The sequence below is a fragment of the Hyperoodon ampullatus genome (genome assembly GCF_949752795.1).
Source record: "Hyperoodon ampullatus genome assembly, chromosome: 7".
NCBI lineage: Eukaryota > Metazoa > Chordata > Mammalia > Artiodactyla > Ziphiidae > Hyperoodon > Hyperoodon ampullatus.
In genome coordinates this window covers 30,584,945-30,603,298 of record NC_136920.1, presented here as the reverse complement: position 1 = coordinate 30,603,298, position 18,354 = coordinate 30,584,945, and the positions used below count along the sequence as shown (strand labels likewise).

At 37.3% G+C, this 18,354-nt stretch overlaps 1 protein-coding gene across 1 annotated transcript in view; it reads right to left on the bottom strand.

The window, feature by feature from the left end:
• Positions 1-18,354, bottom strand: part of LOC307055542 (doublecortin domain-containing protein 1-like) — a gene marked incomplete at both ends in the record, with an annotated part of 98,890 nt that overhangs the window by 44,072 nt on the left and 36,464 nt on the right. Inside the window, 4 exons of the mRNA XM_079707773.1 lie at positions 1,121-1,324; positions 2,734-2,919; positions 8,312-8,482; positions 15,568-15,661. Coding sequence (XP_079563899.1) covers positions 1,121-1,324; positions 2,734-2,919; positions 8,312-8,482; positions 15,568-15,661 — 655 coding nt within the window. The remainder of the gene's footprint in view (positions 1-1,120; positions 1,325-2,733; positions 2,920-8,311; positions 8,483-15,567; positions 15,662-18,354) is intronic.

Genomic DNA, 18,354 nt, shown 5'->3' with positions numbered 1-18,354 from the left:
GACAAGTGTGTTAATTTAGAACTCTGAGAAAATCCTTTAATTTGAGAAAATAGAAAGCAATAGCCACCAACTTGATCTTTGATTAGAGATGATTTTTGATATTGGATTGTCCTACATAATCTCACAAATTAGTCCAATCCAGCTGTGAAAATTCTTAGCTCCAAAAATTTAACACAGCAGCTATTGTATGTTAATACATTTTATCATCAGAGTATTTATTTCCAAAGAAGTGTAAACCTAGAAATCCACTTTCAATTGTGTGCTTTAAGAATGAATAAAATTATTCTAACACTTCAGATGAACTGTTTTAAAATAAATGAGTACTTGACTTTTAAACCAAGAACTGACACATTATTACTTCCATTTGGCAGATGGGAAATCAGGCTGAAAGGTTAATATTTTTGCCCAAGACCACAAAAGCCAGGGTCCCAGGGTGAATTCTGGAGTCACTAACTTTTGTCCTTTGCTTAGTCCATTGAACAACAATATCTTAATAAAAAATCTATTCGTACTCAGAGGGGTGAGTGAACGATTATGTGTGTGTGTATTTGCAAGGAAGCCTCCAGGGTAACTCCATATATTTAACATTGCTTGTAAAATATGTTGTTAAAGGTATTGGCCAGAATGTACAGACACAAGACAACCATCATGCAAGGGAAGGACAAGGCTGGGTTTGGGCCCTGGGGACTCTCCTCCCTTCCCATGGCTGTGGGGAGCAGCCTCTAAGACAGAAATCACATGTTCCCTCATAGCGCAACTCCTGCCTCTCCAATTTGAAAATGAAATGAAACCCCCTATCAACAAATTAGTGCTCCGATTCTCCAGATGATAAAGGAGGTGGTATCTCTTAGGATACTGAGCTGACATACAACTTGAAGCTGGAAGGGGAAGGAAGGCAAAAAAGGCTTTCTGTTTCTCATTTTTCTAAGTCTGTATCTGAAGAAATACAATCGAAAATAACATCTTAAAGAAAACAGAGATCTTGATCTCAGCAGCTTAAATTGGTAAAACTGGCCAGGGATATTTGTCACTCAATCTCACTGCTTTTTTTCTTGTCAGAGAAATCACCATGATCATTACCTCTGATGATTCGAGAAGCATTTAAGTGATAGCCACTTACCATGGGGAATGTTCCAGCCACAATTAACTTCCCATTTCGATATCCGTCTCCATTTTTGTATGCAAGTATTTTCACTGCCTTCTGGTGAGTAACCGCCATGCCACTATGAGATACAACTTGCGTGCAGGTCTTCATCCGTAAAGATAACAGACGTTCTTCATAATAACTTAAAGTGTTTTCAGCCTTATAAGAAGATAAATCAGCCTGATTTTTTTTAAAAGAACAACAACATAGATCAACTCAAACTTTTTTTCTTTTAGTTTTATTATTTTGTTATACTTCAGCCTCTTGATTTGTGTGTGTACATGGGTGTGGCATCTAAATTTTGAAATGTTCACTTCATATGCTGAAAGTATTAGGTGCTGTAGTGGGAGGGACATTGGGTCCGAACTCCTCAGTTCTCTTCCCAGCCCTGTCACTGAGTCTCTAGGTGACTTTGGGCCTCTGGCTTGTGTTTCTGGCCTTCTCCTGTTTTCTACTTTGCCTTCCCCTGGACAGGAGATGGGGAAGAAGGATGCCAGGGCCAGAGAGAGCCTGGGGTTGAAGTAATGGACACTAGTAGTAAAGATATTCTCTTAATTTTTAACTTTAGGATGATGCCATCCTATGGTGGCAGATATTGATGAATGAGGAGGGGAATGAGTGTAGCCTTAACCACATGATAATGAGGGTGGTGAACAACACGCTTCACCTTTTCCTTTTCATTGCTACTCAGGAAGCTGCCCTGAGGGAGAAGTTGTGTCCAAGGTGCTTTAACACTGGGGATTCTTTCCGATCAGCTCATCCCCACCTCCTTAACACAACCCTACTGTCACCAAAGCAAAGCCAAATGCCTGCAGGCTTTCCCAGAGGACTGACTCCCCTTTTCGCTCAGTTATTGTTTCAGTTGATGTTTATTGCAACTGCAACTACCCTGCTCTTCTGCAATGTGTGTCAGGTTTAGGGGAGAGAGGACAGTGACCTGGGAATAAGACCCGCAAGCCCTGAAGAGCACAGCAGGTGGAAGGTTCCCTCCCCTAAGGAATTGCTCCTTTTTATACAGTTGTGTAAGTTCCTCTTAGCTCTTCTCACTTCTAAACTTGAAGGAAAGGATTTTTTAAATGGTGCCATTTTAAATTAAGATCACAAGAAAGCAGCAGAGATTATTTTCTCCGTGAGCTATAAAAAAAAAATAGTATTAGACATGAATGCATGAATTCAGGCACCCAACCTGAAGAGTCATTAACAACAACAGATCAAATTAGTCCTGAAAATACTAGGAAAAAAGGAGTTTACCCTGTGGATATAGGCAAAAAGCTACTCCACTAAGTAAAGATTTGCAGTTACTTCCTCATCTAAAAGCAACACGGGGAGTAGTGCAAGGTGTCAGGAGATGATTAAAGCTGCAGAAGAGCCCAATTAACTTCAAAGAGTATATCGAACTATTAATAGATAATGTATTTTAAGTTACAGTGGGGAAAAGGAAATCAATGCAGGTGGAATGGTAAAGGTGCATCAACGAAAGATGAATTGGATGAGTGGAGATGAACTTGAGTGCAAGGCAAGTAATGAATGTATCAAAGTTTCCAAACTGATGCCACACATGTATTAGCAGAGCTCAGATCGTTACATACTCTGGCCACATCTATGACCTTGAAAGGTCCTTGTGAGAAGGGCTTCTGGGTCTCGGAGCCTGAGGCACAGAGGAATGGCAGCCCTGGAAGCAACTGTTTCAGTCTCTTCTCTGCTCTCATGGATTGCCCACATGCCAAACAGAGCATTGTTTTTTTCTTTCCACTGGGTGAGAGATAATAGTATCCCTGAAAATGGAGGTAAAGATGCTTTTATTTGGATGCATATAAATTATGATAGCACTTTTGTAGAATACTTTACCATACAAATAAAGCACTTTTATGATCCCCAAATGCTAAATTTGAAATCTCAACATGAATGCATTATTTTGCTCTCTAATTATTAATTATTATATAATATAATATAATTATATTATATTACAATTATATTATAATTATATTATAACTATTATATTATATTGTATTATAGAGCAAAATATTTCCAAATGCTGTTGACTGAAAAAGCCTAGAGGCAATGACAATTCAACATCAATGAGTATAACTTGTATCCAGAATCAGAGTTTCTTGGAGGAATAGCCAATTCCAGATTTGGGGCAAGAAATATACAAGAGAAGCAAGGATTTCCTATGTGCCCAGAAAAAAAGAAGTCATCCAAAAGTAAAGGCATTATGTCAAAAAAGACACAGGCGCCAACATGAAGGACATTCTACTGGCCCAAAGTGGGACAATTTGGGAGTAAAATAAAATTATAACCAAAACACTTCAAATATGTTTGAATAGGTAAAGTCCCGTGAGTTCATAATCATGTTAAAAATATAAGTAAAAAAAAAAAAAAAAGCAACAAAAAAAGCCAACAAACAGATAAAAAGAAAACCACTACTTACTGGAGTCCATTAGAAGTAAACTGGCACCAATTTACAACTCTGAAACTGGCCATTAGAAATTGTGGCAGATTATTTGCAGAGATGGCCATAGTAAAACCATCCCATTCTTGTTTGCATGCCCTTTTGAAATGTCATTTTGCTGCTCCTCCAATCAAGAAATAAGAGTTTCTTTCTTCTTTCCTCCTTTCCTTGAATCTGGGCAAGGCCATGTGACTTGCTGTGGCCAATGTAGCATTTGCAAATGTGATGCAAGCAGATGCATAAGAAGTGCTTGCACATTTCAGCTTGTTCTTTTTTTGGCTGCATTTGGAAGCCTGAGACCATAATGTGAGCTCACTTGAGCTAGCCTACTTAAGAAGCCTTGAGGAGAACTAAGGCCCCCACCAGACATGTGATTTGACCATTCAGACACCATAGCACCACCAAACTACTGGTGTGCCACCAGATAACTACAGCCACATTAGTGACCCTGGGCAAGACCAGCAGAACTGCCCAGTTCAATCTAGCCCAAATTGTTGACTCAGAGCATAAAAATGGTTGTTGGCTTAAGCCACTAAATTTTCAGGTGATTTGCTATACTACAATAGATAATTTAGATAGAACAATTTAAGCATTTATCCTACCATCCTTTACAAACCGTATTTCTGGGCAGTCAAATACCTAGTTGAAGAGGTAAAGTTCTTCCTTACACTAAAAGCTCAGCTAATATGTGTCAGGGAAAGTAATAGAACTTTTTTAAATTGACCCTTTTGAAACTTCTAATTAAGTTATTGATTTAGGCAAAGATCACAAAAAAAGGCAACACTAAATGAAAAGTCATTGGGAATTGTTTTTTGACGTGAGATTAGGTTGTAATCACCTGAACCCATGGAAAATCCACACTGCATCCCTGCATAAGTGATAAATATGAAATACACAGTAAAACCTATGAAGATTCTTGTCCAAAAAGTGCTGAACATAAATATAATTAAACTCCAGTGCTAAATTTTTTTTATAGGAATTATGGGAGCCAGAGAAACAGGTTAAAGGATGCCATAGGAAGCAAACAGAAAAATCCAAACAAGAGGCATTCTATAGAATGGATTCTGTGACCAGTGTCACATAGGGACCTTGTTTGAATCCTGACTCAAACCAACCAACCATAAGAAGAATTTTTTAGGAAACCTGGGAAATTTTATTATGAACAGGGTAGTAGATGGCCAAAAATTACTGTTAATTTTATTAGGTGATAATGGCATAATGGTAATGTAAGAAAATGGTCAAATTTTTACAGGTGCATGTTTAAGTTTGAGGTGAAATGGTATCATGTCTAGGATTTGTAAATATTGCAAAACCTTGATAATAGTTGAATTTGGATGATAGGTATATGATAATTCACTGAACTAATCTCTCTATTCTTGAATATGCATGAACATTTTAAAGCACTTTTATATAGACTCTCTGATTTGCTTTGTTCCTCACAAGGCTAAAAAAGTTAAGTATGGCCAGAGTTAATATCATCATTCTCAATTTACAGATGAGAAAACAAAAACCAAGAGAGGGAAGTTTTTAATCCAAGGATATCCAAGTAGTATGTGGCAGAGCTGAAATACAAAGCTGTGACTTCTGATTCCAAGTTTTTGGGTTTTTTGCCTTTGTCATATTTCTTCAACTATTCCATTTAAATACTTAAAGCTACCTCAATTCAAAGCCAACATTTAGATGATACTTTTGAAGATGTAATTCTTAAGTTCCACTATGGATTTCTCTCTATGCACATCTGATTTCCATTTTCCTAAAAATTACTGGGAGACAGAAAATTAAAACATCTCCTCTCAGATGGAATTGAATGAATACTACATACGGAATAATTTGTACAGAAAAACATGGACTTCATGATGAATCGTGTGCCAATGATATTTCTTATTACACTAAAGAAGCCTATTGAAAGTATCTAGAAAATGTATTTTCATTCATTAAAACATCAATCCCTATGACTGTTGTGCTACTATTTTAATCGTTCCCAAATTGTTTTATTTTGGCAATGGTACACGTACACAATGCAAACTGAATTTTTGGTTACTTCATTCACCCTTAACACAACATTTAAACTGCTGCTGGTAAGGAAAATGCAATACACTGGGGTAGCTCCCTAGGTTAGGCTATGTCTACAGAATGCAAACAGAGTTTAAAAGTTCAGCAAGTCAGCTGCTGGCTCTATACACAGAATACCAAGCAATTGGTTTGACTAATTATTTTCCTCTATAAAATTTCCTTGATTTATTGAAATGACTAACTTGCTCTGTTCATTTGACCTTATAGAAATATGGTCTATAACATGGAGTTTGTTTGACCAACAATGACACTTACTATATATATAATAGCTAGTGTGACTGTGAATAAATTATTCAGTTTCTTCATCAATCTTAATTTAATGAATTATTGATATTGATATTTATTATTTGTTATATTATTTATTATAAGATAATCTATGTAAAAATAACTAATATTGCATCAGTATTTAACATACAGTAGCTTTCTAGCATATAATAGTTACTTCATATTATTTTTCTTTTCTAAGCTTGCCAAGCAAATGTGGCCTAGAGAAGAAGTTCTTACCCTATGTCCAAATTGGATTTCAAGGGGAGTCTACAAACTCCCTAAATTTTTATACAAAAAGTGCTGTGTACACATGTGCATTTTGGGGGGAAAGAATATCCATAATTTTCACGAGACTCTCAACGAGGTCTACATCTCTGAAAAGGTTAAGAATTAATTACTGATTTAGAGCCTTTGTGTAGAGAGTTGGTTGTCCCAGGCCCAAGGGAGATAAGCATTTTTTTAAATTTGTGAATCCCAGAATTGATATATTATTGTACTCTTCAGATTAACCATATTAATTTCTATCAGATAGGTTATCATTTAACTAGTAGGAAAGGAAAGTTATAATCTTTTAGAAGAAATATTGTTGAAAATTGGGAAGTTTTATCCCTCCCAAATTTCAAATAAGAACTCTTTTATCATAACTGTAACATCATACCTAAAATTAATAATAATAATACCCTAATATAATAAAATATTCAGTCAGTATTCAAATTTCTAGGGCTTCCCTGGTGGCGCAGTGGTTGAGAGTCCGCCTGCCAATGCAGGGGACACGGGTTCGTGCCCCGGTCCGGGAAGATCCCACATGCCGCAGAGCAGCTGGGTCCGTGAGCCATGGCCACTGGGCCTGCGCTCTGCAACGGGAGAGGCCACAACAGTGAGAGGCCCGTGTACCGCAAAAAAAAAAAAAAAATTTCTACATTCTCTCACTCCCTTACAATTTATTTGAAAGAGAATCACAATAAGGCCAATACCTTATAATTAGTTTAAATACCTCTAAGTCTCTCTGAATCGTCACATTCCTTATTTCTTTTTCTTTCTTCTTTTGTTGTAATTATTCATTGTACATTTTCTCCAGTTAGATTTGGGGGGCAAGACCCCATCATAAATGGTACAGTGTATTTCTATCAAGGAGCAACTCTTTTGTCTCTTTTTGTTATGTTAGTAGCTACTGATGATAATTGCCTAGATCCATTAATTTAGTAAAGTTCACAGTATAATGATATTCTGATTTCCTCATACTTTACTCATGTATTAGCTGGGGTATTTCTACGAAGTGAAGCTTCTTCTTGTCAACTGTTTTGTCATCTTGAGGTACGGTTCATAAAGGAAGGGAAAAATAAATGCTTGGTTCTTTATTGACTGGTTTTCAAAGTAACAAATTCGTTCCTTTGCATCATCTAATTGTGACAAATTGAGTTGTTGTTGCTATTGTTTAATATCTCTATGAACATATGGATTTAAACATATCTAATGTACGTCAATCCACTGCATTCAATAGTCATATTGATGCTTAAATTGTCTCATCTTTGGAGCCTTTTCAAGTTGACTCGATTCTTTTTAAGATGACTTCAGCAGTCTTTGGCAGCATACTGGCTAACAGGTATGAGATCACAGATAAAGGAGAAAAGGTCGGCAGGGATAGCAGAGTTGAAACCAGAGACGTGCAGAATGGTATGGTATATTTGACATCTCTTATTCAGTAGAGCCAGGGAGTGACAAGTGAAGAAGCAGCAGTGGTTTAGAGACGACTGAGGGGAACAGTAAAGAGGGTATTGGGCAGTCTTGTAATGTGCATACATTATGAGGTTTCAGTTTTCTGTAGGCCAATGGTTATCAACAATAGCAAGGTGCCATGATCCACTGACCCATAAATATCTCAGGTATCTGTAAAGTATGGTGCAAATAATTCCTTACTAATAAAAATTAAAGGACCAAACTTGAGAAATTATTTCTTTTAAAATTAGAGTATATCATACTTAGCCCTATGCTTGGTATAATGTAATATAAAGCAACTTACAATCATTGGCATTTTAATATGCTTCCTGGAGTGGAGTGACATCGAGTGTGACAAGCACACCTGTAGGAGTGAAGTATGTGTGATTATCCTGCTTCGTGCCTGTTCTGATGAGCTGATGATGAACCAGAGATGGTGATGGTGATAGGGAGCCATCAAAACAATATAAGAAGATGGTAATATCAATATTCCTTCATTCTTTCCTAACCAGAATCACAGAGTCTAAATGATTTCACTCACAAGTCAGTGTTTATTTTGTGTGAACTTAAGGTTTTCTGGAAAAAAAGTTTCTTGCTTTATTAAACTTATCCATTCCCCCACCCCTCTTTTTTGTCCTCAGTAGGAAGGAACCACTTACTGCTTGATCAATGTGTTTTTCTTTAATCACAGAGGATGTACAAATACCAGCATAATTTGCTGCTGTGACTTCCTTATCCAGTGTAGTGTTATGAAAGGCCATAAAAGCTTTCATATTTTTCATGTAATTCCACTTTTGATTAGAAGTCCCATTGTTATGTGGTTTGTATTTCTGAAAAAAGTGAGACAAAATATGGAGTCAAATAGGAGAGGTTATGATTTGTTTATAGCAGTCCTAGTTTTCATTGCATAAAGTCAGAAAGTACAGATAATTACTCAAAACTCTACTATGTAGTGATAACTACTATTGATATTTGATGATTATACATATATATATGAATTCTTGGATTTACAAAAATGTAGTCACAAAATGCACATAATTTGGTAACGGTATTAGTTTTGCTTTTTTTTTTTTTTAAAGGATATATACTATTTGATCTTAGGATATTTTATTGTACCAATATCCAATAGTTAAACATGTAGATTGTTTCTCAGATTTTCCTTAATATAAACAAAAGAGCAATCAACAATCATAAAATAAACCTTTGTGTAAATCCATAACTTCTTGAGAACAAACTCAAGTAGAATTGCTAATAAAGAAACAGGATCGCCCTCCCATCAGGAAACTTGCACAAGCCTCTTAGATAGCCTCATCCACCAGAGGGCAGACAGCAGGAGCAAGAAGAACTACAATCCTGCAGCCTGTGGAACAAAAGCCACATTCACAGAAAGATAGATAAGATGAAAAGGCAGAGGGCTATCTACCAGATGAAGGAACAAGATAAAACCCCAGAAAAACAACTAAATGAAGTGGAGATAGGCAACCTCCCAGAAAAAGAACTCAGAATAATGATAGTGAAGATGATTCAGGAACTCGGAAAAACAATGGAGGCAAAGATCAAGAAAATGCAAGAAATGTTTAACAAAGACCTAGAAGAATTAAAGAACAAACAAACAGAGATGAACAATACAATAACTGAAATGAAAACTATACTAGGAGGAATCAAAAGCAGAATAACTGAGGCAGAAGAACATAAAAGTGACCTGGAAGACAGAATGGTAGAATTCACTGCCATGGAACAGAATAAAGAAAAAAGAATGAAAAGAAATGAAGACAGCCTAAGAGACCTCTGGGACAACATTAAACGCAACAACTTTCCCATTATAGGGGTCCCAGAAGGAGAAGAGAGAGAGAAAGAACCCGAGAAAATATTTGAAGAGATTATAGTTGAAAACTTCCCTAACATGGGAAAGGAAATAGCCACCCAAGTCCAGGAAGCACAGAGAGTCCCATACAGGATAAACCCAAAGAGAAACATGCCGAGACACATAGTAATCAAACTGACAAAAATTAAAGACAAAGAACAATTATTGAAAGCAGCAAGGGAAAAATGACAAATAACATACAAGGGAACTCCCATAAGGTTAACAGCTGATTTCTCAGCAGAAACTTCACAAGACAGTAGGGAGTGGCATAATATACTTAATGTGATGAAAGGGAAGAACGTACAACCAAGATTACTCTACCTGGCAAGGATTTCATTCAGATTCGATGGAGAAATCAAAAGCTTTACAGACAAGCAAAAGCTAAGAGAATTCAGCACCACCAAACCAGCCCTACAACAAATGCTAAAGGAACTTCTCTAAGTGGGAAACACAAGAGAAGAAAAGGACCTACAAAAACAAACCCAAAACAATTAAGAAAATGGTCATAGGAACATACATATCAATAGTTACCTTAAATGTGAATGGATTAAATGCTCTAACCAAAAGACACAGGCTTGCTGTATGGATACAAAAACAAGACCCATCTATATGCTGTCTACAAGAGACCCACTTCAGACCTAGGGACACATACAGACTGAAAGTGAGGGGATGGAAAAAGATATTCCATGCAAATGGAAATCAAAAGAAAGCTGGAGTAGCAATACTCAAATCAGATAAAATAGACTTTAAAATAAAGAATGTTACAAGAGACAAGGAAGGACACTACATAATGATCAAGGGATCAATCCAAGAAGATATAACAATTATAAATATATATGCACCCAACATAGGAGCACCTCAATACATAAGGCAACTGCTAACAGCTATAAAAGAGGAAATCGACAGTAACACAATAATAGTGGGGGACTTTAACACCTCACTTACACCACTGGACAGATCATCCAAAATGAAAATAAATAAGGAAACCAGAAGCTTTAAAGGACACAATAGACCAGATAGATTTAATTGATATTTATAGGACATTCCATCCAAAAACAGCAGATTACACTTTCTTCTCAAGTGCACACGGAACATTCTCCAGGAAAGATCACATCTTGGCTCACAATTCAAGCCACAGTAAATTTAAGAAAATTGAAATCATATCAAGCATCTTTTCTGACCACAACGCTATGAGATTAGAAATGAATTACAGGGAAAAAAACGTAAAACACACAAACACATGAAGGCTAAACAATACATTACTAAATATCCAAGAGATCACTGAAGAAATTAAAGAGGAAATAAAAAAATACCTAGAGACAAATGACAATGAAAACATGATGATCCAAAACCTATGGGATCCAGCAAAATCAGTTCTAAGAGGGAAGTTTATAGCTATACAAGCGTACCTCAAAAAACAAGAAAAATCTCAAATAAACAATCTAACCTTATACCTAAAGGAACTAGAGAAAGAAGAACAAACAAAACCCAACGTTTCTGACAGTGTGAAGATGGCCCAACTCATGGAGGCTGCAGAGAGCATTTGGGGAATGAACGAGAAGCATCTCCTAGGGTCCCTCCCAATTCAAAAAGCTAATGATTCTGCATGCAGCAAGATGTCGATGCTAAAGTTGATTTCAATTAAAAACCCATTTCTGTACAAACGTTATAAAACTAGACTAATAAAATGTAAGTTGATGACTCCTAAAAAAAAAATTCGGCAAAAAAATTTTTTGACAAAATTCAACACCCATTTAGGATAAAAACTCTCCAGAAAGTGAGCATAGAGGGAACCTACCTCAACATAATAAAGGCCATATATGACAAACCCACAGCAAACATCATTCTCAATGGTGAAAAACTGAAAGCATTTCCTCTAAGATCAGTAACAAGACAAGGATGTCCACTCACACCATTATTATTCAACACAGTTTTGGAAGTCCTAGACACGGCAATCAGAGAAGAAAAAGAAATAAAAGGAATACAGGACTTCCCTGGTGCACAGTGGTTAAGAACCTGCCTGCCAATGCAGGGGACCCAGGTTTGAGCCCTGGTCTGGGAAGATCTCACATGCCACGGAGCAACTAAGCCCATGTGCCACAACTACTGAAGCCCGTGCATCATAACTACTGAAGCCCGCACACCTAGAGCCCATGCTCTGCAACTAGAGAAGCCACTGCAATGAGAAGCCCGCGCACCGCAATGAAGAGTACCCCCCACTCGCCGCAACTAGAGAAAACCCGCGAGCAGCAACAAAGACCCAACACAGCCAAAACTAACTAAATAAATAAATCTATAAAAGGAATACAAATTGGAAAAGAAGAAGTAAAACTGTCACTCTTTGCAGATGACATGATACTATACATAGAGAATCCTAAAGATGCCACCAGAAAACTACTAGAGCTAATCAATGATCTTGGTAAAGTTGCAGGATACACAATTAATGCACAGGAATCTCTTGCATTCCTATACACTAATGATGAAAAATCTGAAAGAGAGATTAAGGAAACACTCCCATTTACCACTGCAACAAAAAGAATAAAATACCTAGGAATAAACCTACCTAGGGAGACAAAAGACCTGTATGCAGAAAACTATAAGACACTGATGAAAGAAATTAAAGATGATACCAACAGATGGAGAGATATACCATGTTCTTGGATTGGAAGAATCAATATTGTGAAAATGACTATACTACCCAAAGCAGTCTACAGATTCAATACAATCCCTATCCAATTACCAATGGCATTTTTTACAGGACTAGAACAAAAAATCTTAAAATTTGTATGGAGACACAAAAGACCCTGAAGAGCCATAGCAGTTTTGAGGGAAAAAAACGGAGCTGGAGGAATCAGACTCCCTGACTTCAGACTATACTACAAAGCTACAGTAATCAAGACAATATGATACTGGCACAAAAACAGAAATATAGATCAATGGAACAAGATAGAAAGCCCAGAGATAAACCCACGCACCTATGGTCAACCAATCTATGACAAAGGAGGCAAGGATATACAATGGAGAAAAGACAGTCTCTTCAATAAGTGTTGCTGGGAAAACTGGACAGCTACATGTAAAAGACTGAAATTAGAACACTCCCTAACACCAAACACAAAAATAAACTCAAAATGGATTAAAGACCTAAATGTAAGACCGGACACTATAAAATTCTTAGAGGAAAACCTACGAAGAACACTCTTTGAGATAAATCACAGCAAGATCTTTTTTGATCCACCTCCTAGAGTAATGGAAATAAAAACAAAAATAAACAAATGGGACCTAAAGAAACTTAAAAGCTTTTGCACAGCAAAGGAAACCAAAAACAAGATGAAAAGACAACCCTCAGAATGGGAGAAAATATTTGCAAACGAATCAACAGAAAAAGGATTTATCTCCAAAATATATAAACAGCTCATGCAGCTCAATATTCAAAAAACAAACAACTCAGTCAAAAAATGGGCAGAAGACCTAAATAGACATTTCTCCAAAGAAGACACATAGATGGCCAAGAAGCACATGAAAAGCTGATCAACATCCCTAATTATTAGAAAAATGCAAACCAAACCTACAATGAGGTATCACCTCACACCAGTTAGAATGGGCATCATCAGAAAATCTACAAACAGCAAATGCTGGAGAGGGTGTGGAGAAAAGGGAACCCTCTTGCACTGCTGGTGGGAATGTAAATTGATACAGCCACTATGGAGAACAGTATGGAGGTGACTTAAAAACTAAAAATAGAATTACCATATGATCCAGCAATCCCACTACTGGGCATATACCCAGAGAAAACCATAATTCAAAAAGACACATGCACCCCAATGTTCATTGCAGCACTATTTACAATAGCCAGGTCATAGAAGCAACCTAAATGCCCATCGCCAGATGAATGGATAAAGCAGATGTGGTACATATATACAATGGAATATTACTCAGCCATAAAAAGGAACGAAATTGGGTCATTTGTTGAGACGTGGATGGATCTAGCGACTGTCATACAGAGTGAAGTAAGTCAGAAAGAGAAAAACAAATATCGTATATTAACGCATGTATGTGGAACCTAGAAAAATGGTACAGATGAACCAGTTTGCTGGGCAGAAATAGAGACACAGATGTAGAGAACAAACGTATGGACACCAAGGGGGGAAAGCCGTGGGGTGGTGCGGGGTGGTGTGATGAATTGGGCGATTGGGGTTGACATGTATACACTGATGTGGATAAAATTGATGACTAATAAGGACTTGCTATATAAAAAAAAAATAAAGTAAAATTTAAAAAAAAGGAACAGGATCATTAAAAAAAATTATGATGTATAATATAAAGTTTTATCATAACAGATGCTTTCTAGAAGGGTTATTCTAGTTTACCCTTCCACCAATATTATACGAAATGGCCTCTTTTCCTCACACTCTTGCCAAAGCATCATCAATTTAATGAATGAAAAACAGTACCTTGCTGATATTTTAATTTACATTTCACTGGTTATCAAGAAGGTTTTTTTAAAAACATGTGAGTACACTCCATTTTATGTATTAGAAACAGCATCTTTATTGTAATTATAAAACTTGGTTTGAGCATAAGTTAAAAAAATGAGTAGTTTCAATTTCAAGGAATTTAAACCACTAGATTAGTTCCAACTAAACATATCATGACACCTCAAGAACTTTGTAATGAATAACACCTACTTTACCAAGGAGAGATTGATAGTGAAGAGGAAAATAAATGATCTCAGGAATTGATTTAATAAGTCAAACAACAGAGCATCCCTCAGAGGTATGGAAAACAAAGATTACATTTCAAGGAACAGGGAGGGGGTTTAGTAACATTAACTTAACATGTCTCATTTTTATTATTTTACATGAACTTTAATGTATTCTCACAAACTTGCTTCAAGAAATAAAAATGAAACACCAAGCAAAGAAAAAACTCTTGAAAGGTAATACAAATAACTTTGGGATCAAACTCATTTCTTATAAAATGGGAACCTTAGGGGAAAACATCCATATCTATAATTTTATGTAACAGATTAAGGTACAAAATTTGCATCTGCATAAGGTTTTATCTCACTGTGGTCTGTGCCAAAGAGGCACCTGACAGGGAAAAATTTGATGTTATATATACTGTGTCTCCTAGAATAAAATTTTAGTCCATATTTATCATCAGGGTAGAAGACTTATTTAAGCTGTGGTATTTGTCCAGATTGCTATATCCCAATTTTGGATTCAGGACCTGCAAAACAAGTTGCCTCATTGTTATTAAAATATGGAATAAAACAAATGTTATTTGGAGACAGTATATTCTGTTCAACACAAAGATGGCAAATACTGTGGAGGATACAGAAAGTAAATGCAGAGCAGGGACACTCCTAAACTTTTTCTCCTCCTAACAAGGAAAAATATATACGCGTCTAGGAGTGTCTTTGGTAAGTGAGGATAACAGACAAACGTGGGAAAGAAAAAACCAACCCCATAGGTCTTTACCCAAAATGCAAATGAAGCCAGCCTTCTCTGGAGTCTCCAAAAATTGTTTGGCTGCTATAAGCATTTGCAAAAGTATGTTGAAAGTATATTTCAAATGAGTCTCAGTAGAATTAGCATTGAAGAGCTCACACCCTCCTGAAAGACTCCTCTGACCACAGTCTTTCCCACCCGTTGCCAGGTGAGAGGGGACTTGCTTATGTCTCCAAATCATTGAACTTAAAATGCATGCATCTAACAGCCATTCACCTGACTGCACCCACCACTGAGACGCTATGAATGCTATTGGGATAATTTCTCATGCTTGCCATTGGATTTGATTTAAGTAACTAGCATAGCTCCTGACATGCAGCAAGCCCACAATCACCATCTGTTGGATTAAACTAAATTCAGATCTACAGGAACATGTTCAATTTGAAATCTAGGCAGACTATTGTAAATATTTTAACAATGGCATTCAAGATAGGTTTCTATGACAGCCATTTTCTTTCTCCACAACAAGGAAGCATGGAGCTTTCCTTAAATTTAACTAAATAAAGGGCTATAATTACTCTTTAGCCTCTACATATCTTACCTGAGCAATAACCGGATAGCCACAGACTTCATCTCCAGCCTTGGTCATAGACACTGCCAGCACCAGGTCTGGGTTACTCACCAGGTGAAAGGTCCTTGGGAAAACAGGATTAGGCCCATCACAAGGCAGCATGACCAATTTAGAGCTCCCTCTGTACCCCTTATCTGTGTGTTGCCTCTTGGCTCCATACATACTCTGCGTTAATGGATGTGAAATCCTTTGGGCATTTCTCCCCCACCATAAGCACGATGTTGAGGTTCCTCAGTGCAGAGTGCTGGAAGAACACGGAAGGAGAAAGGGGTGTGCCTGTTCTTTCTGGCTGCTGCCTGGGGTCAGTGTTTGGGAGTGAGGGTGTCCAGGGATGCTCTGTCCCAGCCACGTGCCCAGAATGCACATGGTCCTTTAATACCCTCACAGCCCAGGCCTGGCCTGGTGATCATCCACTTATGGCCCTCCCAACATGGACACCACGTGCTCCAGACCTTCTGCTGTACCAGCAACCCTGTACCTTTGCATCTCCACGTGCCCAGCAATAGCTGCACACCCATGTTAAGTTCCAGAGTGTTGCTTCCTGCTTGCCCAGCAACCACAGAACAGATCTGGCCATGCAAACCAACACATTTCCCTGCCATCCAGTAGACAGCAACCATACTTCTTCCAATGAGCTCTGAACTCCAGCCTTAGGGAGGGACCCGATCCCAAGTTTGTCCTCAACTCCCTCAGCCCTAGAGTACCGTATAGAGGTTTTTTAAAAAAAAAATCTGATAGTCACTCGTTTAGCATAGCTTAATAATTCTTTATGTTAAACATCCCTTGTTTAAATGACTGTGTGTTTTCTGTCTCCAGATTGTACCCAGACACTCTCCTCACCTGTTTTGCTGTTGTGAGAGGCAATGTGGCAGAGTGATTAGGAGCATGGATTCTGGAGGCACAATGCCTGAGTTTAAATCTTGAGTATATCTCAAGACCTGCTTAACAACTCTCAGCCTCAGTTTCCTCATCTGTAGAATAGGATAATGGTGCATACCGCACAGGACTTTCGTCCTGTGAATATAATGAGTTAATGCATAAAAAATGCGTTGAATATTGTCTGGCTCATGGCACTTAGTATGAGCTACTATTATCGATTGTTGTGATTTTTTTATAGCTTTCCCTCAAATTCTTCTTTTCTAAATGAATATTCCCTAAAAGTCCAAGATATATATTGAATATTTTTAAGTTATCTTATATTGGAACTAAAATAAAGCCTCCTTGACTGAAAAAAAAGAAAGCAAAGTACAGAGCTAAAACCTTCATTTTCTTTCCCATACATCACTTAAAAGCAAGAATAGACCAAACATTCAAGGATATTGTCTGCATAGAAAAAGCCAGTTCTTTATGTCTGTCAACATAGTTACATTACAGACCAGCAGTGGCATTCCTGCTGTGGAAAATATAACTAGTCCTGAATATAAATTTAATGATGTGGGAGTAGAGGAAAGGGGAGAAAGCGGAGGTGGGGGAGATCTGTGATAAGAGTAACGTATTTTTCCTTTCAAGACAAAAAATTCTAGATATCTAATTTAAATCTCTGAACATAAAACAAAATATCCTCATTGTAAAGCATTTACAAAATACTAGAAAATATAGTAAAAATTAAAACAGAATTTGAAACATTGTTTATATTCCTAAGACGATCACTATTAATCTTACAATGTGTTTCTTCCTTCTAGTGTTAGTTAACGAAGTGTCAGTTTAAATCCAAAGTGGGTATTCAATTTTATCAAATACCTTTTTAGCATTTATCAAGTCTGTGCACAGCACGAGAGCTGGTATTCAATATTGTTCATCTCCGTAGCCTCAGCATGTGGCATAGTTTGCATCTTGCATTTTTACTGGCACTCAGCAGTAGTCAGATGAATGAATGATTGTAAATTTCCTGCAACAATTTACTGAGGTGCCTCGATTAGTTGCCTAGCTTTCTCTGTTTTTGCTGCCTAGAATAGATGTAGCATCTTCTCCCAGGCTTCAGTGCCATGCTCAGCCATGATAGTGTTGACTTTTCTTTTCCTTTTTGGACTGTCAATTGTCACTTGCCCATTGCAGGAGTGCTTACATTCTGCAGGAAGCCTGAGCTTTTAGATTTCTACATAAAGCCCACTACGTGCCAAACGGCAGTTTGAGAACTGACTCTGTGTCCCAGAAATATCCAAGCACGACAGCATAGCCTCTTCTACTAACCCACAGTGTGAGTGCATACAAGTCACTTCATCTTCTTGAGTCTCAGTTTACCTAGCTTTATAATCAGGTGACTAAGACTAGAAAATTTTCAAAATCTCTTTCAGCTCTGAATTCCATGACACTGTATTTTCCCTTTTATAATTTTGAATCTTGTTGAAGGGGATTTTTTTCCCTGAGCATTTTTTTCATATTTCCCTTTTGAGACCAAATGATTAATTCAGATTGTGCCAGGGTTGAAAATGGGAGAAAGATACCAGTTTATCTCAAAAGTTGACCTGGACCATTTTTCTGTGTGGCTAGAAACCAAGTGTGTCTTTGGTAAGCTCCTACTGCCTGCCAGTGCCCCCTTGCTCATTTCTCTCCTAGACTATGTGCTCTCCCAGCTAGGCCTTGTTCTCATAGTCAAAATTTCCCTTAAGAGGTTTTGCTGATAATTGCTTAAGATATCAGATTTCCTAGTTATTCTCTATTTTAAATAGAAGGCCAAAATGAAAAAGTAATTCAAGACCCAAAGGACTGAATGAAAGGGCAAAAGGTAGAAAATTCTAGGCACAGTGATAGCCCTTG